Genomic DNA, 26977 nt, shown 5'->3' on the forward strand with positions numbered 1-26977 from the left:
GGTCTCCTGTGACTTGGTGTTTCTTACCCAGATAGGAAGACCCAACAATGACTAAGTCCTTCCCTTCTTCCAGAGGGATTAGCGAACTCTTACTCTTTCTCCTGGGTCTAGTCACCTTCCCTGACTCCTTTCAGGCAGAGTTGGTCACTCCAACCTTTGGGCTCATCCAACACCTTGTATGTCTCTCTGTTGTAGAACTTACCACACTGTGTTTAGGTATCTGTTTATTTGTCTATATTGGACTAGATCATGAGCTCCTAATTGGCAGGGACCAATTTCTCATTCATCTCCATGTATCTAGGACTTAGTGCAAGGCTTGGCATTCAGCAGACACTTGAAAGTATGTGTTGAATGAATGGATGAATAAATGAATGGATTAACATAGATATGTGGAGGAAGGAAGGAGGCTGGGTTGGATGGCTGGAAGGTTTTGTCAGTGAACAGAGGGAATGTGTGGGTGGGTACAAAGGTATATTTTCATTATAACTGAGCCCTTGAGATCTTACCTACCATGGAAGATACTTAGAAAAAGTCAGGCCTGGGGGCAGCAGGGGCCCTCCCCAGACCCTTTGTTATGAATTTCATTTTCTGCACTTCTGGGAACAGGTACTCAGGACTCTATGAGGTGCTTCTCAATGGTTCCTTTCTCATCTTCCCTAAATACCCCCAGGATCCCCACCCCAGTCGCATCTCAGCCATTGTGCCTTCTCTGGATCTTTGGGCTAGCTTGCAGGGCATTCTACATTTATTGAACCTTCCAGATACCTGAGGATATGGGGAATGACTGTGGGGTTTGGAGTCCTACAGATTGGAATTCTAGTCTCTGTTCTACCTGCAATTACTTCCCTTTTCTAAGTCTTAAATCCATACCTGTCCTAGGCTGATAATGATGCAACATATCATTATCTGCAGGGAGGACACATGGAAATACCCTGTAAGCTAGTAGTTGTTAGGATCTTTGTGAGATCCCTCAGAGGAAGGATCCAGATACCCAGGAACCTAGCATGATTACTGGCAGCAAAATGATAAGAAATATGGTAATCACTGTGGTTTCTTTTGGCCCTGAGCTAACTCAGAGCCAGTCAACAGAGTAGGGAGAATATATTCTGAGTGCCAGAGCCCTCATTTTCCTCTTTGATGCCGTGACTCGTGGCGTGTTGGCTGGCACCCCTTGCCTGGCCTTCTCCAGCTCCCTGCATCGCTCCCCAGGCTGCACAAGGCCCAAGAGGAGCACCGCACAGTGGAGGTGGAGAAGGTACATCTGGAGAAGAAGCTGCGTGATGAGATCAACCTTGCCAAGCAGGAAGCCCAGCGGCTGAAGGAGCTGCGGGAGGGTACTGAGAATGAGCGGAGCCGCCAAAAATACGCAGAGGAGGAGTTGGAGCAGGTAGGAGAGTGTACTGTTTCCTGGACACCCTGGGGTGGGGGTGGGAAAAGTGCAGGGCCAAAAGCCTGGCTGGAATGCTTCATGTGCGAGGACTTTGAAATATGCCTCAAAGAATATCTTTAGGAGTTACTAGACTCTTACCAATAATAGTGGAAAAGTTGTAAAAAAGAAAAAAGGTCACTGTGATTTTCAAAGACTAGGGGATAACAGGTGATAACAGTTATTTTGTTCCCTTTTTATTGAACTATTACATAAAGTGTACCAATCATAAATATACAGCTGGAAAGCTTTCACATAAGCATGTACTTGTATAACCAGCATCCAGATCAAGATAAAGAGTATCTTTCAAGCACCCTAGAAGGCTCACTTTTGCTTCTCTCTGCCTTCTGTCAATATTCCACCAAGAGGTAACTATGGTCATGATCTGTAAACCGGATTTGTTTTGCTTGATTTTGAACTTCACATAAATGGCGTTATATGGTATTTTTCTTCGTGTTTGGTTTCTTTTACTCAGCATTATGTCTGTGAGAGTCATCCATGTTACTGTGGGTAGTGGTAGTTGGTTTATTTGCATTGCTAAGTAATTATTCATATCAGGAGTGTTCTTTAAATTATTTATCCATTCTCCTGTTGGTAGACATTTGAGTTGTTTGCAGTTCTTTTTCTTTTTCTTTTCCTTTGATGAATAACACTGCAATGGACCTCCTGCATATTCTCTTAGCATAAACACTTATTTCTGTTGGATATATAATAGGGAATTTATAAATTTAGCTGTATTAGAAACCTCTAGTTTTCCAAAATGGTTGGACCAGTCCATACTAGTGCCAGCAATGTGTGAGAGTTCTGGTTGAGCTACAACCTTGGTATTTTTAGGCTTTTTTTTTTTTTTTTAATTTTTTTTAACATTTATTTATTTTTGAGACAGAGAGAGACAGAGCATGAACAGGGGAGGGGCAGAGAGAGAGGGAGACACAGAATCTGAAACAGGCTCCAGGCTCTGAGCTGTCAGCACAGAGCCCGACGCGGGGCTCGAACTCACGGACCGTGAGATCAGGACCTGAGCCGAAGTCGGACGCTTAACCGACCAAGCCACCCAGGCGCCCCTAGGCTTTTTAATTGTATACATTCCGGGATCTAGAGGTATTTCATTGTGATTTTAATATTCATTTTCCTAATGGCTAATAATAATAAATACCTTTTGATAAATTTATTGACCGTTTTATTTGGGAATCTCTTCTCATTTTAAAAATTGTGTTACTTGTCTTCTTCTTAGTTGATTTGTAGGAGTTCTTTATATATTCTGGATGTAAGTCTTCATATATATATATATAAAACACAAATCTTTTCCCAGTCTGTAGCTTGTTTTGCTCTCTTAATATTGCTTTTAATGAACAGAAAGCCTTGATTTTAATGAAGTCCAATTTAATCATTTTTTTTAAGTGGTTGATACTTTTTGTGGCCTCTTTAAGAAATCTTTCCCGATCCCCAAGATATTTTTGTAAATTTTCTTATAGAAGTGTTCTTGTTTTACTTTTCACATTTAGGTTTGTGGTTTATTTCAAATTAGTTTTTGTCTATATGAGGTAGGAAGTCAAGGTTCTTTTTTTTTTTTTTTTTAGTAGATAATTCTGTTCTGTAGTCTGTCTGTCCTTAAAGGACATTGTCTTCTACTAAGTCTCAATATCAGTAGTAAGTTCTCCAGCATTGTTCTTCAAAATGGCCTTGGCTGTTCTAGGTTCTTTGCATTTCCATAATTAAGCTTGTCATTCTACCACTTCTCCCTACTCCCCCTGCCCCCAAAAAAGCCTTGCTGGGATTTTTATTGGTTTTATATTGAATCTATAGATTAATGTTGGGGAAAATTGACATTTTAACAAAATGATTCTTACAATCCATGAGCATTGTTTATCTTGTCTCCTATTTAGGTCTTTTAAAATTTCTCCCAGCAATGTTTTGTAGTTTTCAGTGTAGAAGTCTTGCACTTTAAGAAAAATTTTTTTAGGGCTACCTGGGTGGCTCAGTTGGTTAAGTGTCTGACTGTTGATCTCAGTTCAGGTTTTGATCTCAGGGTGTGAGTTCAAGCCCCGCGTGTTGGTTCCATGCTGGGTGTGAAGCCTACTGCTCTTATTTTTCTAGCTTTTTTTAAATTTTTATTTTTTCAGATTTTATTTTTAAGCAATCCGTATACCCAAGGTGGGGCTCAAAACTCACAACCCCCAGGTCAAGAGTCGCGTGCTCCACTGACTGAGCCAGTCAGGTGCCCCTTATTTTTCTAGCTTCTTGAGGTGGAAGATTAGGTTATTGATTTTAAACCTTTAATATTTTCCAACAGAGGCATTTAGAACTATAAATTTCTAGCTCAGCACTGCTTTCGCTGCTGCATTTACTAAGTTCTGGTATTTCATATTTTCATTATCATTCAGTTGAAAAGATTTTTTAATTTCTACTGCCATTTTTTTGGGGGGGTGCTCATGGTTGTTTAGGACAAGTGTGTTGATTAATTTTCAAACACTTGGGGACTTTTCCAGTGATTTTTCTCATTGATTTCTAATTTAATTTCACTGTGGTCAGAGAACATATGCTGTATATTTTCAGTTCTTTCAAATGTGTTGAGACTTGGTTTATATAAACAGACCAAACAATACAATGGAAAGGTGAAGAGTGTCAGATTGGATAAAAAAACAAAATCCAGCTATCTGCTGTTTACAAGAGATATAAAATGGTAAGGATATAAAATGGGTAAAAGTAAAAGGATGAGAAAAGATATACCATACAAACGCAAAGCAAAATAAAACAGGAGTAGCTATATTACTATCAGACAAAATAGGCTTTAGAGCAAGAAGTATTACTAGAGACAAAAATGGACATTTCATCATGGTAAATGTGTGAATCCAACAATAACATAACAACACTTAATTTGTATACATCTAATAATATAGTTTAAAAATATATAAAACAATGAGGCACCTGGGTGGCTCAGTCAGTTAAGCATCTTTCAGCGTAGGTCATGATCTCACATACAGTTCGTGCATTCAAGTCCTGCACTGGCCTCTGTGCAGACAGCTCAGAGCCTGGAGCCTGCTTCGGATTCTGTGTCTCCCTCTCTCTCTGCCCTTCTCCTCACGCTCTGTCTGTCTGTCTGTCTCTCTCTCTCTCAAAAATAAATAAACATTAAAAAAAATTAAAAAAAAAAATATATATATATATAAAGAGCTGAAGGAACTAAAAGTTTAATAGACAAATTTATGGTCAAAGTTAGAGATTTTAAAACACCTCTGTCAAAAATAAGAAGACAAAAGTATCAGTAAGGATGTGAAAAATGTAAACATGATTAATCAATTTGACCTTATCAACATATATAGAGCATTCTGCCTGACAACTGCAGAATACACATTTTGTTTCATGTCTGCATATTGCTTCTGTTCCAATCTCTCCTCTCCTTCTGGGAATCCAGTATTTATGTAAGACCTTTTAACTGGATTCCACTTGTCTCTTATGCTTAGTTGTGTCTTTTTTTTCTCTTCGTGCTTTGGTTTCATTATTTTCTGTGGATTCGTCTCTGAGTTCTCTAATCCTATATTCTGCTGTGAATATTGTGCTGTTTTGTTCAACCCATCCAGTGGAATCCTACTCTCAGATAATGTATTTTTCAGTTCTAGAATGCCTGTTTTACTCTTTTATAGATTCCGGTTTCCTGACCAGAATTTCCATGTTTCCATTTATTGTGTCTATCTCTGTATTTTCTTCACTCATAGTTGAAGTCCTTTTCTGGTGCCTCTCACATTTGGATCACTTATGGGACTGCCTATTTTTCCTCTTGATTATTGGTTATATTTTCCTGCCTCTTCTCATGTCTAGTCATTTATTTTTATTAAATAGTGGACAGTGTGTTTAAAAAATAATAGAGGCTCCAGATGATTTTATCTTCCATCAAATAGAGGCTCCTCCCTTCTTCTGTTAGGTATATAGGGTGAGGATCTAATCACCTCAAGCCAATCAGAAATTGAGCCATGTTGGAGCTGGGTTGTAGTTTTAGAAAGACTTGGTCTAGCACTCATTTGTCCCTGTTTCTCAGGCATGTTCCTTCCTTTTTCTTGAGAGCTTGTGGATTTCTTTCTCCTGAGCCCTGAAAGACTATGAGAGATTGATTTCTGCCACTTAGAGGATTTTAACTTAGCTCTTTGGCCTCCTGCTCCTCATAGCTTCAAAATTTTGCAGCTGTATCGAGGGGAGGACCAGGGGTATGTGTGAAACAGGTCCCTTCCTTCCTACAATGTTTTGTCCCCTAAGTATTATGAAATTATGGGAGATTTTATTCCACCCTTTGACCTAGCTATGTGTTCTCCTGTACAGCCCCAGAACTGAGTAAATGCTCAATGAAGAAAACTGGATGTATGTTTCTAATCTCAATTTCCAATCTGTCATACCAGTACTGTACCACCAACAAAATCTGGGCTGGTTTCTCTAGGCTCCAGTGGAGTCCCCACTGCCCTGGGCCATGCCCAATTATCAGCTCTCACCCAGAACCATCCAATGGCTCCAAGGAAGAAAATGGCTGACAATTATCAACTCATCTTAGAAAGGCTTTTTCCCCTCTTTGGATTTTCAGTTCATCTAGTCCAGTGATTCTCAGACTTTTTGATCTCAGAACTCTTTGACTCCTAAAAATTATTTAGGACCTCAAAGAACATTAAAAAAAATTTTTTTTAAGGTTTATTTTTGAGAGGTGGGGGAGGGGCAGAGAGAGACAGAGACACAGAATCTGAAGCAGGCACCAGGCTCTGAGCTATCAGCACAGAGCCTGATGTGGGGCTGAACCCACGAACCATGAGATCCTGATCTGAGCTGAAGTCAGAGGCTTTAACTGACTGAGCCCACAGGCGCCCCATCAAAGAACATTTTTAAAGGGGAAGTCTATTGCTATTTACCCTGTTAGAAGTTAAAACTGAGAAAATTAAAGAGTATTTATTAATTCAGGGGTGCCTTGCTGGCTCAGTCAGAAGAACATGCAACTCTTGATCTTGGGGTCATGAGTTCAAGCCCCACATCGGGGGTAGAGATTACTTAAAAAAAAATCTTAAGGGGTGCCTGGGTGGCTCAATCGGTTAAGCGTCTGCCTTCAGCTCAGGTCGTGGGCTGATCTGACAGTCAGGTCAGATCTCACAGTTCATGGGTTGAAGCCTTGCATAGGGCTCTGTGCTGACAGATCGGAGCCTGGAACCTGCTTCAGATTCTGTGTCTCCCTCTCTCTCTGCTCCTCCCCTGCTCACGTTCTGTCTCTTTTTCTCTCAAAAATAAAATAAAACATTAAAATTTTTTTAAAAAAATTTACTAATTCATTTTAAATAAGTGTATTTAAAATGTATATAAAACTTATATATCAACAATATTTTTTGAAAAAATGACTGCATTTTTCAAAATAAAAATAATTTAATGAGAAGTGAGTTTTTTTTTTACAGTTTTACAAATTCTTTTAATGTCAGGCTTAATAGACTGCTGATTCTTATATTAGTGTCTATATTCAATCTGTTATGATATTACTTATCATATAGCCTCTGGAGAAATCTACAGTTCAGTTGTGAGCAAAAGGGAGTGAAAAAGGTAAATAACGTCTTAGTACAATTATGAAAATAGTTTGATCTCACAGATGCTCTGAAAGGATGCACTCAAGGATCCCTGGATCACAATGGAAAAATTGTAGACGTAGTCTTTATAGCTCTCTGATGACTTTGAAAATTTTTCATAATTATAATAATTTGTCTTTCAAGAATTTTGTAATTTTTGTAGCTTAGACAGCTTTCCCCAGATGCTGTGTTGGATCAGAATTATTCTTCTGGCATGACCTACTGCATCCTATGGGGAAGTGGAAGTCAGGGGTAACAAAGCACGTGGTCAGTGGTTATTAACTTCGCTGTGTAGTAGAAGCTATGCAGTAGAACTTGCAGAACATGAGAAAGTATTGATACCTAGGCCAGCACCCCAGATCTGTGAAATCAGAATCTGGGTTTGGGTCCAGATATCAGTATTTTTGAAGTGTGATTCCCCAGGTGATTCCAGCGTGTGGCAGGTTGAGAACCACAGCTATAGAATAAAAGAATACTGTGACTTGCCCCCCAGCTCTATCTCCTTCAGGCATTTATTCCTTGTGTGTAGCAGGATGGGTCTGTCTCTGTCTCCTTGCCTCCCATCCTCCCCACCCCACCCCCCACTTCCTTTTCCCTATTTTGTAAGTATTTCTCCTGTTAAACCATTTTGAGCCTGTTAGACCAGCCTTTCCCAACTGTCTCACTGCCCTTCCTTTCCTCTTTTTTCTTTTTCTCTCCATCCTCCCTTGCTCTTAGCTTATCCCATTCCTTTCTCTCCCTTCAAGGTAGAACTTGATAATACATTTTCACACTTGGTGTATTAGACCCTAAGGCATCTGTTCTCCATTTTAAATCTACAAAGCCAGGAGTGGGCTAAGTTATAGTTTCTTTTTCCACTTTTTCAAAGACCAAAAACCAAGTGGGGATTTGTCCTCTCATTGGCTCTCTATGGAATAAAGGTGTTCTGTCCTTAGCTAAGGCCCTCCCAGTCTATCTCAGGCCATGGAGAGAACCTCAGGCCTGCTCTGGGATACTTGCCCCATTGGCAAGTTGGGAATAATACAACTGCCTCTCAATCCCTTTTCTCTGGGATTCTGACCAGCTAAAGGTCAGTGTCTAGGTGGGGAAATTGGGGGTCACTTCTACTGTAGACTGGGTGAGATAGCAAGGGATCCAGTGTGTATAATGTCTGCATGCAATCTCAGACCTTCCATGTTTAGTGCTTCCATGTTTCAGCTTCATTGGATGCTCCTTGCTGAGAAGTCAGTGAGATCTCTGCTTACACATTGCTTCTCTCATGTCTTGGCCTCTTTTGGCAATGCCCATGTTCAAAGTACGTGTGCTGGTTTGTAGAGGGTGCCCTTCAAAGCCTACCTGCCCTGCTCAATGGGAGAATCATAGACAAAACCTCGGGACTACAGGACACTTTGGAGAGCATTCAGGCTATCCCTTTCTGGAATAGCGATCATTTTTAAGGGCTCTCTGACCTGAGCTGTTCACAATACCTCCTCCTGAGATCACCCCTTTACTGTGGTTTGGATTTGCAAGGGAGAAAGTCTTTCCTCACACTAAATTGAGATCTGCTATTGAAAGCACAGGGTCACAGGGCCAGGAGCTGGAATCAGAGTTTTGGATTCCCAGTCAAGTGCTTTTTCTGCCACATGGTGATGTCTTGAGGTCTGAGCATAGACCCCCACCTCTCAGAAAGAAGGTGGCTCACTGAGCTGACCTGAGCCTCAAGAGAGCAGGGAGGATTATGGAGATTGGCTGCAGGCCAGGAGAGGCAGCTAATATGTGGGTACACAATGCTCTAGTCTGGCAGCAAAAAAAAAAAAAAAAAAAAAAAAAAAAAATCTCAATTTGAGATCTGGTTGACACTACTGACTGTGTGACCTTGAGTAGATTACTTTCCTTCTCTGAGTTTGCCTCCTTGTAATATATAAAACACAGAATAATCCTTGCCCTTTCTGCCTCTCGAGAGGGCTGGAAGCTCATACGAGATAGCAGATAAGAACTCAGAATTCTGTGCTATCGGAGGCATCGGAGAGGGTCATGGCAGCAGTAATGGCTCACATCCTCTTGGCTGCACAGGTTCGGGAAGCCCTGAGGAAAGCAGAGAAGGAACTGGAATCACACAGCTCATGGTATGCTCCAGAGGCCCTTCAGAAGTGGCTGCAGCTGACCCACGAGGTGGAGGTGCAGTACTATAACATCAAGAAGCAAAATGCTGAGAAGCAGCTGCTGGTGGCCAAGGAAGGGGTGAGACCTGCCTTCCCACCACTCTCTTCTCTCCTCCTTGCCCCCTCCCCTCACCTGCCCTTCTTCCTTCTCTCCACCTCTCCCTATCCCTCCTGTTGGACAAAGAGATATCCTGGTGCTGGGTTCTGTTTCTTTTCCTGAAATATAGTTCCTGATGATGTCCTCAAGTTTCTGGAGGAGGGGCTGAGGGCATGGGTGTACTCCCACCTGCCTTCTGGAAAGATGAAGCAAGTGGAGGCAGGTAGAGGGAAAACTCTGCCAGCCCCAGCCTGCCATGGGGCAGAACCCTTCTGGGGCTGGGGGACTGTCAGGGGATCCCACTGCTTCTCTCTTTGCCTTCATTTTCTTTCCTCCCCCGCTGTTGTCCTTCCCCCTGCCTTCCTTTCCCTTCTTCTCTTCCTTTCTCTCATGCAGCCTAAGCTGTGCTAGGAGGAGGAGGACCCAGCCACTGAAAGGCATTTCTCATTGTCCCACCTCTAATCCCTGCTCTGTTTAAGCTGGGGATCTCATTTTTGCAGGCTGAGAAGATAAAAAAGAAGAGAAACACACTCTTTGGCACCTTCCACGTGGCCCACAGCTCTTCCCTGGATGATGTGGATCACAAAATCCTCACTGCGAAGTAAGTAGCACCTGATGCCCAGCTCTGGCAGTGTCCACCCCATCCTCGGAGTTGGAGGGTGTGCGGAGTCTGCAACCCCAGTTCTGCTTCTTCACTGGTAGAGGGGCAGCTCTGGTGTCCTGCCCCGGCCTTTATCCAGCTCCCACCTTGCTCTTGAATTTATGATTTAATTGTGTTTCTTATTTGCACGTATTCCCCCAACCTGTTCCTCTAGGAAGCCTCGTTCCTACCGGGGCTCCCACCCGCCCATGGCTTCAATTCTCTTCCATGTGCTCCAGGCAAGCTCTGAGTGAGGTGACGGCAGCACTGAGGGAGCGCCTGCACCGCTGGCAGCAGATTGAGATCCTCTGTGGCTTCCAGATTGTCAACAATCCTGGCATCCACTCCCTGGTGGCTGCTCTCAACATAGACCCCAGCTGGATGGGCAGCACGCGCCCCAACCCTGCCCACTTCATCATGACCGACGACGTGGATGACATGGATGAGGAGATTGTGTCACCCTTGTCTATGCAATGTAGGTGACCTCTTGGGTGGGGGTGAGGGAAGGGGCCTTTGATGCACCGGTTGAGAAGTGGTTGGCCACTGCTGTGCCTAGAACAGCATATGGGGCGGAGACCAAGGAAGGTAGTTGAGCTCAGGGCCTTGGTTCATAAAGCACAGTTCATGTCAGGATATTCCTCCACAGTTGTGCTCTTGGTGTTGTTTCCATGCTCTATGCTCTGTCTGCCCCTCTGGGTCTATTGTGTTAAGTGTGTCTCCCTTCACTCTTTGTGTTTCTTAAATCCCTTTATTCTCCTTTTTCTCCCCCATGTGCCTTTATAAAAACAATCTCCTTTAGTGGTTCATTATATCAAAATGGTATTCGTTTTGGCTCTTTACTGCTATTATCTGTTTTCATTTTTATATTTGTTCTTAATTGCTAAAGTGGACAAATGGAATGATATCTTTTTCTGGTTTTGTGCGAGGCCCCATAAAGCGGTAGTCCCTTAAAGAGACATAGCCCTACATTCTCCAAGCCAGAAAGACATTCTTGTCCTGGAGGGATCTCCTGCACAAGCATGTCCCCCTGAATTCTTGGACCTCTGCACCCTTTCCTGGGCCTTCCCTCTCCCGTTCCTCCCCTCAAGTGGTGAGAGCTGAGTAGAGCAAAGTCAAAGAGACAACTCTCTGTGGGAAATCTTCAGTGAATGAGGGACTTACCCCTAAGTGGCCCAGTTGAAATTTTCCCTGGATCAGAGGCTATTTTAGATAAATAGAATAGACCTTTACGGAAAAGCTGTTGTCTCGGGCCCACATCCCATGGGCCTGGCTTAGGGGCTCACTTTCAGAAAGCCAGACTCTTTCATCAGGCTGGACTCCAGCTACAGACAGGATTTATTTGTAAATTTGTTCAGCAGTACTTTGCCTCTGGCCAAGCTGCTTTGTCACCCTGGTCTGATATCCTATCAGGGCTTTAATCAAAGGCCCAACAAGGTTAGGATCACTGGCAGGTAAGGCTCCCATGTTCCCTGGGTTGGGAAGGATCTTCATTAGCTCTCAGCTACCCAGTCCTTGCCCTGGCCCTCCCCTTATCCCACTGAAAGGTGGGCTGAAGCCCTCTGTAAATCAGATTCTCTTCTCCTTTTGGCCTGGCTGTTGGAACCTAGATGCTGCCTGGCTGATGGGGCGTAGGTTCAGTGACCGCTCTCTCTGCTCAGCATCCGCCGGCTCGGATGATCAGTCCCTCTGGAAATACCCGGGTTTGAGGAGCCCCTTTGGGGCTTTTGTTTTTCCAACTTTTGGGACTAAACCAACACTCCTACCCCTGAGCTCCTTCTCCTGCCTGCCTCACTCCCCTGCCTGCTCCCTCTATTCCCTTGGCACTATCCCTACTAACTGCAGGGAGAGGTTCAGGGGTGAGAAGAATCAGCCTGCTCAGCTGAGGGCTGGAGAGAGAACACCCATAGTGAGGGAAGGCTTGGGCTTCTCCTTCCGGCCCAGCTAGACAGAAGTCCTGGTGGCCCTTCTTCTAGCTGGGCTGGGAGGGAAAGAGAGAAGGAAAGATCCTTCCTTTCTTTTCTCTTTTTCATGTTTCTCCCTTTTCCTCTCTTTCCCCCTTACTTCTCCCTTTGCCTCTTCCTTTTCCATGCTGCTTCTTCCTCTTCTGCCTCCCTTTCGATGCCTTGAAAGCCACCAGCCATAGAAGCCCTGCCTCCCCAGCTCTCCATCACTGTGGACCTGTGTTCTCTCCCTTGCGGAGCCTCCATGGCTTCTGGCACCCATGTCACGTGGCTCATTCTCCCATCTTTAGGGAGAAGGCGGGGAGGCCCACCTCTCAGGGTAGAGGAAAAAAAACAAAGGTAGAAATTCTGTTTTCAGCTAGAGCTGGAAGTGAGCCCAAGGGGGATGCTCTAGCACATTCCCAAGTTACCTGGTGCCCGTATACTCCTTCCCTGGGCATGGTGGCCATCGTCTTCCAAGAGCCTGATTTGTAGCATTATTCCAGGAGCTGGCTCTGTGTTGTCTGCATGCTTGTTAGAAGAAATTTGGAAAGTGAAAAGCGAAAAAGTGCAGAAGAAAAAGGCACACCTAGTCCCACTGTATTTGAACAGCTTTTTTCCTACAGTCTCCTGTCTGTGAAATTTTTAATAATTTTTTATGTGGTCAAGATAATAATGACCACTACCATTTGTTGAGTGCCATGAACTGTGACAGGTACTTTAAATACACTCTCTTGAAGCGTCACAACAACCCTGCAGAATTTTATAAACTAGGTCTCAAACTAGGGAAACTAGTTGCACAAGGTCGCGGCTACAAGTGGGAAGGCCTCACTTCAAACTTGAGTCTTTTGTGTCCCGTAGTTCAAGGTATTTCTTTCATGTATCCTTTTGTCTCCCCTGAGCATTTCAGTAGGTATTTTTGTACGTTTTTCAAATCTTAAGCAGAATTTTTAATAGCTGTATAGTCTTCCGACAATCAGATATATTATCATTTTCAATTTTATGTGTATTTTCATACAATTATTAATACTTATGTGATGAGCATGTGTGTGTATAGATCCTTGTCTGAACTGTGAATTACTTCCTGAGGTTGGCTTTCTAAAAAGGCTGGTTCTTATTGCTCTCCCGGACCTCGTCCCACACCCCCTCCCACCCTGCCTGGCCCGTTTCCTCCCACTAACTGCCCTGCCTCTCCTCTCTAATAATATTGGCCCTCGGTATCCTTCCATTGCAGTTGCCACTAAAACTGACCTGGGCACCTCATCTTCAATGTCCCCTTCCTTGTAGGACCCCTGGTGGGAGGTTTTCGGGAGGAGGTGCCCCGTTCTCCAGATTGGGCACCAAGGGCCGAGCGGTCTGCAGCAAGCCTTTCTCCAGGGGCAAACCTGCTTGGCTGCCAGCCCCGAGGAGGTCGGCCCCTCCTGACACTTTCTTTACTCTCCTTGCAGCTCCCACCCTGCAGTGCAGTGTCCGGCAGCGCCTGACGGAACCACAGCATGGCCTGGGATCTCAGAGGTTGGTAGAGGGCGAGGCTGGCCACTTCTTGACAAGCCGGGTCTCTCTGCGGCGAATGCGCAGCCTTTCATCTGGACAGTCTTTCAGTTCTGAAGGCCACGGGACCAGCTCTCCACCTGCCTCTGCTTCTTCTTCCTGTTCCTCTACCACCACCACCACCACCTCCTCCTCCACCACCACCACCACCACCTTCACCACCTCCATCACCAACGTCCATGTTCACCCTGTCTATTACCACCACAGCACTTCCTATTTCCTCCAGATGAAGCCCTACCCTGACCCATCCCCTGCTGACAGCACCGCTGTGATGCCTGGGCATTCAGAGAGCTTGGGGTATCGGCTGTCTCTCTTCTCTTCCTTGCCTTTCTGCTGCCTTTACCTTGGCCTCTGCCTGCTGGCTGCTGCTTGGTCAGCTGTGGGGGTGTGTGCAGTGGGGCATCTTCTCCTGGTCCTGCCCTTTCCCAGCCCTGGGCTCCTTCTTAAGTTCAGCCTAACTCCCCACAACTTTGTTCCCTTCTCTGTTTGGGGTTTTGCTGACTCTGAAAATGAGTACAACGCCCCTCCCTCACGGTCCTATTGCACTTTTGCCTAAACTTTGCACTTTCACATCCGTTGTTTCCATGGAGTCTTTACTTCCTTTACTCCTTCAATAGAACATTTATTGATACCTGCTCTGGGCCAGGCTCTGCTGGGCATGGGGATTCACAGATGATAAGATACAATCCCAGCCATCAAGACTCACAGTCTGGTCCGGGAGAGGTACATAAATAATTACGGAACAGTCTGAGAAGTGCTATGGGGTGCTGAGGAGGGAGTGACTAACAGTGTGCACCTGGGTGGAAGGCTTCACAAAAGAGGTGACATCTGTGCTAACACCCTGTGCAGGAAAAGGAGGAAGTATAGTCTAGGCAAAGGAAGGCTTAATGTGCAGAGGCGTGGAGGTTCAAGAGAATATGATGTATTTGTGGTTAGAACCTTGGGCGTGTGTTGGTGGGAAAGGGTGGTAGATGAGGCTAGGAGGAGGAAGGGCTCCAAGAGGCTTGGGCATTGCCCTTTAGGAGATGGAGAATTGCAAAAGGGTTTTAAAAAGGAAGAGAATCATGGGGCGCCTGGGTGGCTCAGTTGGTTGAGCATCTGACTCTTGATTTCAGCTCAGGTCATGATCCCAGGGTCATGGGATCCAGCCCCACATCGGGCTCCATGCTGAGCATGAAGCCTGCTTAAGATTCTCCCTCTCTCTCTGTCTCTCCCCACCCCCCTTCCTTTGCCCCTCTCACCAGCTTGTGCGCTCTTTGTCTCTCAAATAAGAATAAAAGGAAGAGAATCAGATTTGCACTTTAGAAATAACATTTTTGTGGCCTGTATAAAGAAGAGAAGGGGAGACTACAGAAATCTGGAAGTCACCAAGGTAGACCAGTAGGGGAGGTAGTGAGGTCTAGGCATTGGAAAGGAGAGGTTTAATTTGGTAACTGGCTGAGATGGGGGTGGAGGAGAAGGAGGAGTCTAGGATGACACCCAGGTTTCTAGCTGGGGTGGCTGCATGGATATGGTAACCTTCATGGAATTAGGGAACTGAAGAGGGGAAATGGGTTCAGGGGTTTTAGACAAGAAAAGTTTATAGGTGGGGCCAGCATAAAGTACTCACTTTCAGAATAGGAATTTAAGGTTCTGAAAAGTTAAGTAAATTTCCCCACGTCCCACAGCTAATTAGTAACAGAACAGAGTAGAACTTGACTTTCCATTCCAGGGCACTCTAGGTATTTTTGTCCTTCCACAAGGTCTCAATAACTGCACTGTGTAAGAGTTGGTGAAAGGCTTTCTCCCACAGCCTGCTCTAGCAGCTACCTCAGGAGATAGGCTAGGGTCAGAGATAAGAGAATTCACTTTGCCTGGAACAAGCTTAGGGGAGACTCAGAAAGTCCCTCTCATCTCTGAAGTTGAGACATGACCAGCCCTGGCCTCGGGGCTGCAGCCTGCTGATGCCGTTGCTGACTTCTGGCTGTGCTTCACTCAGGAAGCCAGTCACTCTCTGTGTTAGCCTAGAGGGCTGTTCCTTTGTCTTCTACAAAGGGACTGCCTTTGCTAGCACTTTCACCCTGCAGAGTGGCTCATATTCATCCTCATCCTCATTTTCATCCAGAAGCCTAGGCTGGGAGACTGCCCCTCCCAATACAGGTGGAGAGGGCTGGATGGGGTCTGGGGCATTAGGGGATGCTGTGGATCTCAAGCTCCAAGGCCCAAGCTGAGGGCAATGGGGAGGGGCGGGTGGGGAGGTACCTGCACCCACCTGGCCTGTTCACTACTTAATTTTCTTTTGCACCATGCACCAGAGGATCGTCTCTAAAGACAAACAGGCTCTCTAGTAAGGTTAGTAGCTTGGTATGGGAGCCCAAGGCAACCCAGCCTTTGGGGAGGGACACCTTCTGGCACCTGAGTGTCTCAAAGATCCAGGGAGGGAAAGTGAGCTTTGCCTCAGCAGGGCTTTTACCTCCAGGGTGTGACACCTGGGCTTCCTCCAGACTTTTTTCTTGCATTGGAAAGTCTTAGCTTATAACTGATGACAAGGCATGGGGGGATGGGAATCATGGCCAACTGGAGCTGTAGGCCACGAGGAGTGAGGCTGGGAGGTCCCCCAACCCCCTGACCACTCTTCCTTGGCATTAGAAATGTAGGCTTCTGGGGTTCTCACCTCGTCAGCGTAGATGGCCCCCTTTCCAGTGCTGCTGCCCCCCAGAACTGTCTCGGCACCTTGCTCACTGGCTCATTATGTGTGTGGAAAAGGCAGGATATGGAGAGGATCATCTTGGAACTTAAGGAAACAAGGGCATATTTAGATGGAAGAAAGGACAGTGTCAGATATAGGAAACCAAATATGAGACTGAATACTAGTAAACAGTAGAGTATGTGGCTGAAACAGGATTTGTAGAATGGAATTGGAGCTGGGATTGTTCTCTGCTGTTCCTTGTCTCCAGGAAGATACTGGCCCATGGGGTAGCTGCTTAGTTAGTTGTTTCCTGTTGAGAATTAACCCTACACTAGCTATGAGCCAACCTTCTGCTTTTGCCTATTTTAAGGGCCTGGTGCCTTCCCTGATTTTTGACCCCCAGCCTCCTCCTTTCCAGATCCTGTGGTGCTCTCCCCTACCACTCCTGACTCTTTTCCTTTGGCTTCCTGACCTGGATGCTTAAGCATTTCCCTTAGCCCTCTCCTCTGCCTCTACTGTGGTTGTCAGGCCTCTGGAAAAGCAGAGGGAGGGTTAAGGGACTAACAGGGGACCCCTCATATTTACCCTTTTGTCTGTAGAGGCAGGAGAGGAGGCATCGGGAATTGGTTCATGGGCCTTCTTAGGAGTAGCCAGCCCCTTCGGGGTCTCAGCTTTCTGGACTAACCTTGGTGTGTGCATGTCCAGTGTGCGGTGCCACATCCCCATAACAGCCTTGCAAAGAAACCTCTTGTGACTCGCCCACAATGGGTCTTCCAGCTTGATTGGCCTCATCATCTTCATTCCCACATACTTCCTACATTTCCAAGTGATTTGCTAACATACCTGATCCTCCAAACAGCCTTGCAAGATCACTCAATTGGTATTATCTTCATTTGGCCAAAACTGAGGACCAGCAAGGTTAGATGACTTAAGTTTAAGGTCACACAACAAGCCTCAGGCAGAGAAGGAAATCGAAACAGACCTTCTGACATCTAGTGGCAGCTCTTTGGAACCACTGCTACTTAAAAGACCGATGTGCTGTGTTTCTGCACCTGCCTGCACTGTCCCTCTCACAGAGCTCTGAAAAAGACCCCACCTTTCCAGCTGCCAGCCGACTTTGGTTTGAACTCAGAAACACTTCTCTGTGACCCACTTTGAATCCTGTGAGAGGGTTGAAAGAGGCAGCATCCTGACCTTTTGGGGTGGATAAGGGATTGTTTGCAAGGCTGTTCTAACCTTCTCCTCCCCAGCCTGGGTCAGGCCCACTTACTACTGCATGTAACCTGTTCCTTGGGGCTTGGCCCAGACTGGATGTATCCCAGGGTGTGACAGGAGTCCGTGGGGGAGAAAGTCATGGAAAATGGTGACCCAGAGCAATATGTGGGCTCTGGGTTGGCTTAAGGTTGAGTCCTAAGAAATCTAGCCAGCTGTGGGAAGGAAGAGATTTTATTGAGGATGCTTGGGGAACTTAAGCCTACAGTTGCAGCAGTTTAGGGCCTGGCCACTCAGCAGGGTGGGGGCCCGTCACTAGAAAGCCCTTTGCCAGACAGATGATGGTATAATGATGTTTGGTTTTGCTTCTTGTTTGTCTCTTTTCTCTCTACCACTCTTCCCTTTCTTTCTCCCCTTGTCCTTATTTCTATTTGTTCCTCCTTTTGCCTTTCTTTCTCCCTGCTTTTACTCTCCCCTCTGTGTCTCTTCCCCATCCTGTCCCCATTCCCTATTCCTGCCGCCTCTCTTATCCTGTACTTAACGGCCTACTCAACTTCCTTCTCTTTCTCATCCTTCTCTCTCACCCACCTGTCTGTTCATCCTCTTTTCTCTCTCCTGCCCCTCTTTCCATCCCCATTCCCTACCCCATCCTTGTCTTCTCATGCTGTTCCTCTCTCCTCTTCACCTTCTCCCCACTCCCCTATCCTGTATGTGTCCCTTTCCTCTTCTCTGCCCTGTCTTGCAGGGATTTGACCCTTTCCGATTCGGAGTCCTCCCTCCACATGAGTGACCGCCAGCGTATGGCCCCCAAGCCTCCTCAGATGGTCCGTGCTGCAGATGAGGCCCTCAACGCCATGACCTCCAATGGCAGCCACCGGCTGATTGAGGGGGTCCACCCCGGGTCTTTGGTGGAGAAACTGCCTGACAGCCCTGCCCTGGCCAAGAAGGCACTACTGGCGCTGAACCATGGGCTGGACAAGGCCCACAGCCTGATGGAGCTGAGCCCCTCAGCCCCACCTGGTGGCTCTCCACTTTTGGATTCTTCCCGTTCTCACAGCTCCAGTTCCCCAGACCCAGACACACCATCTCCGGTTGGGGACGGCAGAGCCCTGCAGGCTAGCCGAAATACACGCATTCCCCATCTGGCTGGCAAGAAGGCTGTGGCTGAGGAGGATAATGGCTCCATTGGTGAGGAGACAGACTCCAGCCCAGGCCGGAAGAAGTTTCCCCTCAAAATCTTTAAGAAGCCTCTTAAGAAGTAGTCAGGATGAGAGTGGCAGTGGCGGGACAGCTTGCCCTTCCCTGGTCTTCTGCCTCTCTTTCTTCCCCTTCCAAGATCCCTGGCCCCTAGAGTGGGGCATGGGAGGGGCTGGCCCAGGGGCCTCGGCACTGTACATACCTGCCCTCCTCATCCTTGGGTCCTTCAACATTATTTATTAACTGACCACCATGGCCTGCCTGCCCTGCCCTCCCACCCACGGGCTGCCGCTGCCACTCCCTCTCTACTTCAGTGCATGTCTTAGTTGCTGTCCCCTCAGCTCCCAGCTCCACTTCTGGGGTCCAGCTTCTGTCTCTGCTGTCCCAGTTTTGAAGTTTGGTTTCTTGTTTCTCTGTGTTTCCTGCTTTCAGGCTCCTCCCTCCCACCACTCCGCAACTTCCCCTAGCAGCTTGGGGGGTGGGGGGGTGGGGAAGATAGGAGGAGAAACTTCTGACGTCTGTGCCTCAGACCTGTTCCACCCCATCTACAATGGTTCTGTTTGCCTCAGACTGGGGCGGGCCTAGGGTCTATTGCTTGAGGTTTGTTCTTTGGGAGTGTGGTGGGCCAGAAGGAAACTTGGCCTGGAGCTCTCTTGAGCCTCTAGGGGTCCATGGGGGAGTGGAACACATTCCCAGAGAATAAGCTACTAGAGAATTTTGAAGAGAGGCCAGGCTAGGGGGTAGGTTGGGAGAGACTCCTCTTAGTTGGAGCATGAGTAGATGCCAGAGTTGTGGGCTATAAGGTAGTCACCTTTTCTCTCTTCTCTCACCCACACCTGCGTCTTTCTTATCCCTGCTCCCCCATACTGCAGGAGGGTTTGACTATAAGAGGTGCTGCCCAAATGCTCCCCCAAGCATCAGTACTCCTGGAGCTCAGGACAAATGGCTCCCCTGGCCATGGGAGTCTCAGCCATGATACAGGGCTCAAATGGGGCCCTGAAGTGGTTGGGCAGGATATTGTTGCATTTGAACCAAAAAACATTTTTAAATTGAAAAAATAAATCTCCTGTATTTCCCAAGTGCCTGCACCACATACTCCCCTTGTCAGACCCCATTTTCATGTTACTGCATAGCTTGGGCCAGAGGCTCAAAAAGGACACAGCTGGTTTAGGGAAGGGGGTGGCTAAGGAAGATGTAGGTGAAGGCAGCTGTGTGACCTCTTCCCCCACTCCCTTCCCACCCTCTAGACAAGTCTCTCCCTTACCTGTTTTTGCTATGGCTGTAAAGGTATTTTCCTGTTGCCCCACTCCCTCCCATGCCTTTACTCTGGGATCCTATTTGGGGCCTGGGGTGCAGGCACCTGGGGCTGGTCTTAGGAGGGTGCTAGGCTGCAGCCTGCCTTGTACCCCCTGGGCACCCTCACATGGGTTTTTCTGTGTTATTTCATAAGACTCTTTGAAGTCCAATAAAGCATGTAGGAGATTTTAACCTCTGCTGGCTTTGACTCTCATTGTGTTCTCTGGCATAGCAGACAGGATGAAGAGACTATTTCTCCTTGGCCAAGGAAAAATGAAACTAACACACGTACCCAAAAGCTCTCTGGATAGGGTTACCAGATGAAATACAGGATGCCTGCCTGGTTTAACGGAATTTCTGATAAATAAAACGTTTTTAGTATAATTATGTCCCCTGCAACATTTGGGACACGTTATTTTTGTTTGCTAAATCTGGCAACCCCATCCACCCTTAACCTGTCTATCCCATGTCTTGTCTATCACCTTTGTCTTTTTTAATTACTTCACAGGGAGCTCGGGGTGTATCTGGAGGGCAGTGAAAAACCAATGAAAGGTTTTAGAAATCGATGCCACGTGAGCTTTCATAAAAATTAGTTTGTGTAGCCTAATCAGAAGCTTTTACATCAGTCTTGTATATTTCGTCTCTTACCCATTCTTACCCCCCCACATTCAGTCACCAAGCACAGTCCATTCTGCTTCCCAAGGCCTTACTGCTGACCCTGTTTCTGCCACCACCCGCTGGAGAATTATAAAAGCACTGCCCTGCTCAAACTCTTCCAGAGTTCCCATTCCGTCAGGATAAAATTCAATGCCCTTGGCCTAGCAAGGCTCTCTTCTAAGGATTTAGTGCCAGATTTCCTCCGACCTAGGGCGTGGGCCTCCTGGCTGCCTCCAGCTCTGGATCGAAGGCTACAGCCCACAGTGGACAGCAGTCGGGTTATTATATTCTAACAGTCCTCAGGACAAGAAAGGGTTTTTGGATGGTTGGGTTTTTATTTCAAAAACACCTGAACCATCTTGTTCACGGCGGGGGCGCGCCAACGAGGAGGGCGGGGCCGGGCCTGGCGGGTTCTGCGCGCAGCGCGGGGTTCCTGTCCCAGATTCCTCTATGCCCACACTCAACATGGCGGCGGGAGAACCGCGTTCCCGCCGGGCGTGCCCACACCCAAAGTGGCCGCGGGAAAGGCGCAGTATCCAGGGCCCTGCCCATACCCAAGATGGCGGCTACTGGGGCGAGGCTTACTTGGGCTTTACTAGCCCTGCCCACCAGCCAGGGCGCTGGCAGCGTCGAGTAACGTCATTCGAGCTCCGTCGCGCCGCTTTTGCGTCTTGGGTGGCGGGAGCGGGAAGGGGATTCGGATTGTCGCGCCTCCGCTCCGTGGAGGAAAGTGCTCTCTGGCACCAAATCCAGTCCCTGCACCTGAGTACCCCCAGGAACCCGACCCTTCGCACCCTACTACCTTCTCGATCCCGCCGGCGCCTCAGAGCTGCAGTCCCGTCTCGAATCCCTCAGCGCTTCAGCCACTAGCCGCGATGCATGTGATCAAGCGAGGTGAGAAGCCGGGGAGGGGGCGGCGAGTTAGTGGGGGGCAGGTAAAGGGGTCGCGGGCTGCCGCCGTCCTTGCAGTCGGCGGCGCCCGCCCGCCTCCACCGCTTCCCGCCCTGCCCGCAGAGGCTTCCCGCCCTGTCAAGCCCGCTCGGCCTCTGGCTTGCGTCAGTCTGACCCTCCCACCCCCCACAAGGCCTTCATTCTGAGCCCCCTCGGCTTTGTCATCCTGGCGCCTTTCTAAAGAATAATACCTCCCCTTTATCGGGTGGTTCCTGTGTGAGCCGAGCACTTTCCAGGCAGTGTTTATTAGCTCCTCTTCTCAGGTGAAGAATCTGAAGTGCAGAGAGAGGTCTGGTGACTAACGCAAGGCCACCCAATTAGTTGATGGTGAGGCCAGGGTTCGAACCCATGGCTAACATCGGAGTTGTATTGGAAAACCCTGGGGCTGATGAGCTGTCCTAGGGACTGGGAGGAGCCGGGAAGAAGGGACTCAGCCCTAAACGGGCACCTATCAGTTTCCTGATCTCTTTTGTGGGGTGAAAAAGAAAAGATCTTAGACACAGACAGACACCCCTGGAATTTGCCCTTTGCACGACGTGTGTTGCCACTTGCCCCAGGAGTAGTCTCGGAGGAGTTTGGGACTGGGACTAGTGATACAGAATCAGAGTAGGGTGGCAAAGACAACTTCTGACAGGATGAGTACTGGGAAGGGCCTGGGGCTTGTGTTCTTCCTCAACAGTTATTTCCCGTTAGACTTGCTGAGTTTCTCCTTTTTGCCAGCCCTTTGCTTGGCAGTGTGAAATTATAAGAGGAGACGGTCCCTGCCTTGCCAAAAGGTTTAATCGGTTTGGAAAAACAAGAGCAAAACATACATTTAGCAGAGAACCGTATGAGGCAGGTATGAACAAGTTTCAACTTGAACCTACTTGCCCCTGTTAAAGCAATAAAGTTATTTCAAGATTGTAGGCACTTAGTAAATACTGGTTGACTGGATATTTTGTCCACTAGGCTGTGAGTGTTTCAAACATCGGGACTTTATGCCTATACTTGGCACAGGACTTACCATGAATAGGAATTCAAAGAATGAATGAGAATTATTTTAAAATACAGGATGGATATAGGGGTGCCTGGGTGGCTCAGTTGGTTAAGCGTCCGACTTCGGCTCAGGTCATGATCTCATGGTCCATGGGTTCGAGCCCTGTCTGGCTCCGTGCTGACAGCTCAGAGCCTGGAACCTGCTTCAGATTCTGTGTCTCCCTTTCTCTCTGCCCCTCCCCCGCTCATGCTCTGTCTCTTTCTCTCTCTCTCTCTCTGAAAAATAAATAAACATTAAAGAAGTATATATGATATAATAAATGCTAGGGGTAGGCAGGTGGTTGATTTGGTTTTGTCTGGGTAGTTTAATAAAAGCCAAGAGATGGAGAAATGGACAGTGGTGGTCCATCTTCTAATCTTTAGTATCTTGAGAACATCATTCTCTGAAATTCCTAGTCTTCCATTTTAGCTCACGAAACCAAAGACCAAAATACACAGTGTACTTTTATTGGTCCTTTCCTGTGAATGAGATGAGCATCTAGTTTTTTAGACCTTTGAAAAAAGGAGGATGAGGATCCCCTTATGGTAAGTCTGTAACAAATAGGAATTGAAAACTTGTGAACCTAAATTACTGGAGTAGGTAACACCTCTATGTTATATTTTTCAGCTTTGGGCCCACTTTAAAATGCTGTAGTTTAGATGGTACTTCCTACCAAAATAAGCTCTGAAAGGCAGGGCTTATTTTGTTTCTCATTCCTTCAGAGAACATAATTTGATCCAGATGAGTCTCTGCTAGATTCTGCCAGTGTAGCATTTAGCAGGGCTTGTTAATATACAAAGTGGTACTTCGGTTTCTTTTATTTTTGACTTTTATGGGCTTAGGGTTTTTCTTTTTCTCTCTCATTTTTGCCATGCTAGTGAGTAGCAGACTGACTTATGTAGTTTTTTTAATTTTAATGTAATTATCCAGGAGGGCAGCTGGCAGTCAACCTACTAGTATAGTAGTCCTCCCCCACTTATCCGGGGTTTTGCTTTCCACGGTTTCAGTTACCCGGACATCCGTGATCTGGAAGCAGATGATTCTCCTGAGTATTGTCAAAAGGTCAATAGTAGCCTAACTGTACATCACAATGCCTATGACTTTCACCTCATTTCATCCCATCATATATTCATTTTGTCATCTAACATCATCCTGGTACCACAAGGTATTTTGAGAGAGAGAGAGAGAGACCACATTCACATAATTGTTATCATAGTATATTGTTATAATAGTTTTATTTTATTATTAGTTATTGTCTATCTTTACTGTACCTAATTTATAAATTAAACTTTATCATAGGTCTGTATGTACAGGAAAAAACAGTATATATGAGGCCCAGTATACTTTCTGTGATTTCAGTCATCCATTGGGGGTCTTGGAATGTATCCCCTGCCACAAAGGGGGTACTACTTTATTTACTCAATGTGCTTATATCTTGCTAAGCACTGTGAGGGAAATAATAGAGGAAGAAGGCAGCTCCATCTTCAGAGATCTTAGGATTGTTAGGGACATAGGATTAATCATATGAAAATTGTTAGGTAACAGAAGGAAATAGTAGATGAGTATTTCTCTTGCTGTCTTCAGCTATTTTTTTTTTTTTTTCCTAATGGGAGAGTATTGTATTCCTCAAGGAGATTAAGGTTAAAGAATAAAAGTTGAGAATCATTGCAATAAATGCAGTGTAGCTGACTGAGTTGTAAAGTGTGCTTTGGAATGCAGTATAGGGTTTTCAAAACATTGGGTTGTAACCCATAGTAAAAATTATATTTTACATCATGACAGAACATGCCAGTCTGTGTGTGTGTGTGTGTGTGTGTGTGTGTGTGTATTCATGAAATGAAATTTTTTTTTTCAAAATAATTCCTTTTAAAGCATCCACTTGTACTCTCATAATCACTCTTCTATTCCCAATCTGTTCTCTAGCTCTCCCTCTCTTTTCCCTGCTTATCTCCCTCCCTATTTTCTCCCTTCCTTCTTAATTCCCTTTACAGCCCACTGTATTATTTTGCAAGTCTGTGTGCATACTCTGCTGGGCACTGAGATTAAGGCTGAGTAGGCAGACATGGTTCCTGTTTTCAAAGATCTTACAATCGATTGATAAAGATAGACACATTTATTTTCATTATTTTTGTTTTAAGTTTATTTATTTTGAGAGCAAGCGAGCGTGAGCTGGAGATAGGCAGAGGGAGCGAGGGAGAGAGTCAGCACAGAGCCCAAGACACAGCCCGACCCAGGGCTCAGTCTCAGGAACCATGAGATCACGACCTGACCCAAAATCAAGAGTCAGACTCTCCACCAACTGAGCCACCCGGGCGCCACAAAGATAGACATGTTTAAGAACTTAATATAATAAGATATGATACTCTGAAAGGTAAAGTAAAGGCTGTAGGAGGCCATTCATTCAGTTTTTCAGAAAGCATTTATTTAGTACTTCTTTGTGCCAGGAACTGTTTTAGGTAGTAGAGATTACAGCAATGAACCAAACAAGGTAAATCCCTTTTCTCATGGCATTTACATTCTGGTGTGGGTGAGAGTGGTATGTATATGTAAGAAACAAGTAAATATAAGAATCAGTCAACTTCAGATCATGATTAGGGAGATAAGGATAGTAAAACTGTAATGTAATAAAGGTGATTGAGAAGATAATCTTAGGTTAGATAGTCAGGGAAGGGTCTGAGGAGCTGGCATTTGAGCTGAGCTCTGAGTAGTATTAAGAGCCAGCTGTGTGAAGATCTGTGGGTTAAACATTCCAGGTAGAGGGGATAGAAAATCATACCTTGTAGAAGAGGCACATCCTTGGTTAACTTACAGTATAGCAAAGTCTTCCTGAAGAGAGAATCAGAGAAGTTTGTAATAAAGAGGACATCAGACAATTAGTATTCTAGAGGATTTCAGAAGAGGAAGAGGTCAGTGTAAGTTTGAGTGCTTGGGGCAGGTCCCGTGGTATAAGCATTGATGTGGGTGTGGGAATGGGAGGCGCTATTGGAACTTAATGTTATTTTCACAGGGAACAGGTGAAAAAGTGATAGAGGGCCAAATTTAGGAAGATTTTGCTTGAGAGAAGAGGATAATGTAGGCAGTGAGAAGCAGAGATTAATGATGTGATGAAGTCAGCATCTGAGTTGCAAAGTTGACCAAGTGGAATGATAGGCTAGAAAATGGGCCTTTAGACTTCCCCTTCCAGGGTGAGTCGGTATAACTGCTGTTGTACTTTTTGTCAGTTTCCTGATTAACTTGGCATTTGCAGAAATCTGTTTGCAAATATTGCTTTGTGATCATCTGTCTGCTTAGTTAGCCAGTTGGTAGAGCATTGAGGGCCTAGTCCCAGTGTGGGCCAGTAAATTAACTCTGTTGCAGGGTTAAACACTGCATATGTGAATCTGGCCAGAACAGGAGATCACAATGGTGGTCAGAAAGAGGGCTGTCATAGTGTTCAGATATTAGTGCAGAAGAAAAAATATCCTGTTTTATTGATCAAAGGTTAGAAGCGGTGTCTTAATTTTAATTTATTCTTCATCCAACATTTGAGAACTTACCTTGGGTCAGCCACTGAACTAAGTTTTAACATAAAGATGTGAATGAGAAGGCCAAGTGTAAACATATAATTAACACATTGCCCTTTAGTTACTAGTTAAAAAGGATTGGGGGTGGGGAACAGAGAAGATAAACCAAATGAATCAGTTTGGGGTACTAACATTTATTGAGTGCCTCTTTTGTATCATATACTGTGATCAGTGTTTTCCCAATAAGAGCAGCTTTTTAAAAAAAAATGAGATATAATAATTGTAATTATACCAAAGCTTTTAAGACAAAAGCTCTTTTTTACCTAATCTCATTTTGTTGTTATAGTAAACTGATGTAGTAAGAAGAAGTATAATAATTATCCTCATTCTGTAAATGAAGATCTGTAATGTCTGGTCATACTGTGTGGCTTGCCTAAGACAAGCTATTTAGTGATTGGATGTATTTATTATTCTTGACAGGAGTAAATAAATAAAGGTTGGATGAACTACTATTGAAGTTAAACTAAGAATAATAGGACTTTGTCTGGAAGGACAAAGAGGACTATATTCTGAATACAGAATCGTAAAAGGACTAACTAGATAAGGTCTACATGTATTTGCTTACCATATCCCAGAAATATGAAAACTAAGAGGCTGGAAAAAGCAAAACAAAAACTAAGAAGCCTCTGGAAGATTGTCTTGAATTACAAATAGAAGTATGTCTTTACATGGTATGAAGTACATTCAAAATCATGAGTATGTAAGACAAATTTATCATGAAGATGTTGGACAGCTTTTAAATCATTTAACATTTCCTAAATATTTGAGTACCTTGCTAGGCCTCAGTTCTTGGTCGGGGCACTGGACAGTGTATTGGTAAATAAAACTTGTAAAAATATTTTTTCCTTTTGGAAGTTATATTCTAGCAGATGAGTGGGGAGCTCACACGGTAAACAAATACATAAATAAAGTACATAGTAAGTCAGATGGTACTAAGTGCTGTAGAGAAAAACTAAGAGAAGGAGGAGGGGGGTAAGAAGAGCAAGGCTGTGTTTGGAGCATTGCAGTTTATTTGTTTATTTATTTTTGTTAAAAAAA

At 45.5% G+C, this 26977-nt stretch overlaps 2 protein-coding genes across 6 annotated transcripts in view; both read left to right on the plus strand.

The window, feature by feature from the left end:
- The window catches only part of STIM1 (stromal interaction molecule 1), a 188249-nt gene extending 168304 nt beyond the window's left edge, over positions 1 to 19945 (plus strand). Inside the window, exons 7-14 of one of the 5 annotated variants that reach the window (XM_058687954.1) lie at positions 1210 to 1387; positions 9064 to 9231; positions 9750 to 9850; positions 10129 to 10364; positions 11497 to 11589; positions 13278 to 13344; positions 15675 to 15711; positions 18006 to 18189. In XM_058687954.1, coding sequence (XP_058543937.1) covers positions 1210 to 1387; positions 9064 to 9231; positions 9750 to 9850; positions 10129 to 10364; positions 11497 to 11589; positions 13278 to 13344; positions 15675 to 15711; positions 18006 to 18050 — 925 coding nt within the window. In that variant the 3' untranslated portion in view covers positions 18051 to 18189. Of the gene's footprint in view, positions 1 to 1209; positions 1388 to 9063; positions 9232 to 9749; positions 9851 to 10128; positions 10365 to 11496; positions 11590 to 13277; positions 13678 to 15674; positions 15712 to 18005 lie in introns of all 5 variants that reach the window. The other 4 variants (XM_058687952.1, XM_058687955.1, XM_058687951.1 and 1 more) reach the window with 4 other exon arrangements.
- Positions 19946 to 21046: 1101 nt separating this feature from the next.
- The window catches only part of RRM1 (ribonucleotide reductase catalytic subunit M1), a 43950-nt gene continuing 38019 nt past the window's right edge, over positions 21047 to 26977 (plus strand). Inside the window, exon 1 of the mRNA XM_058687956.1 lies at positions 21047 to 21304. Within this exon, the coding sequence (XP_058543939.1) occupies positions 21286 to 21304 (19 nt within the window). The 5' untranslated portion in view covers positions 21047 to 21285. The remainder of the gene's footprint in view (positions 21305 to 26977) is intronic.

Source organism: Neofelis nebulosa, chromosome 10 (assembly GCF_028018385.1).
Source record: "Neofelis nebulosa isolate mNeoNeb1 chromosome 10, mNeoNeb1.pri, whole genome shotgun sequence".
NCBI classification, from domain to species: Eukaryota; Metazoa; Chordata; class Mammalia; order Carnivora; family Felidae; genus Neofelis; species Neofelis nebulosa.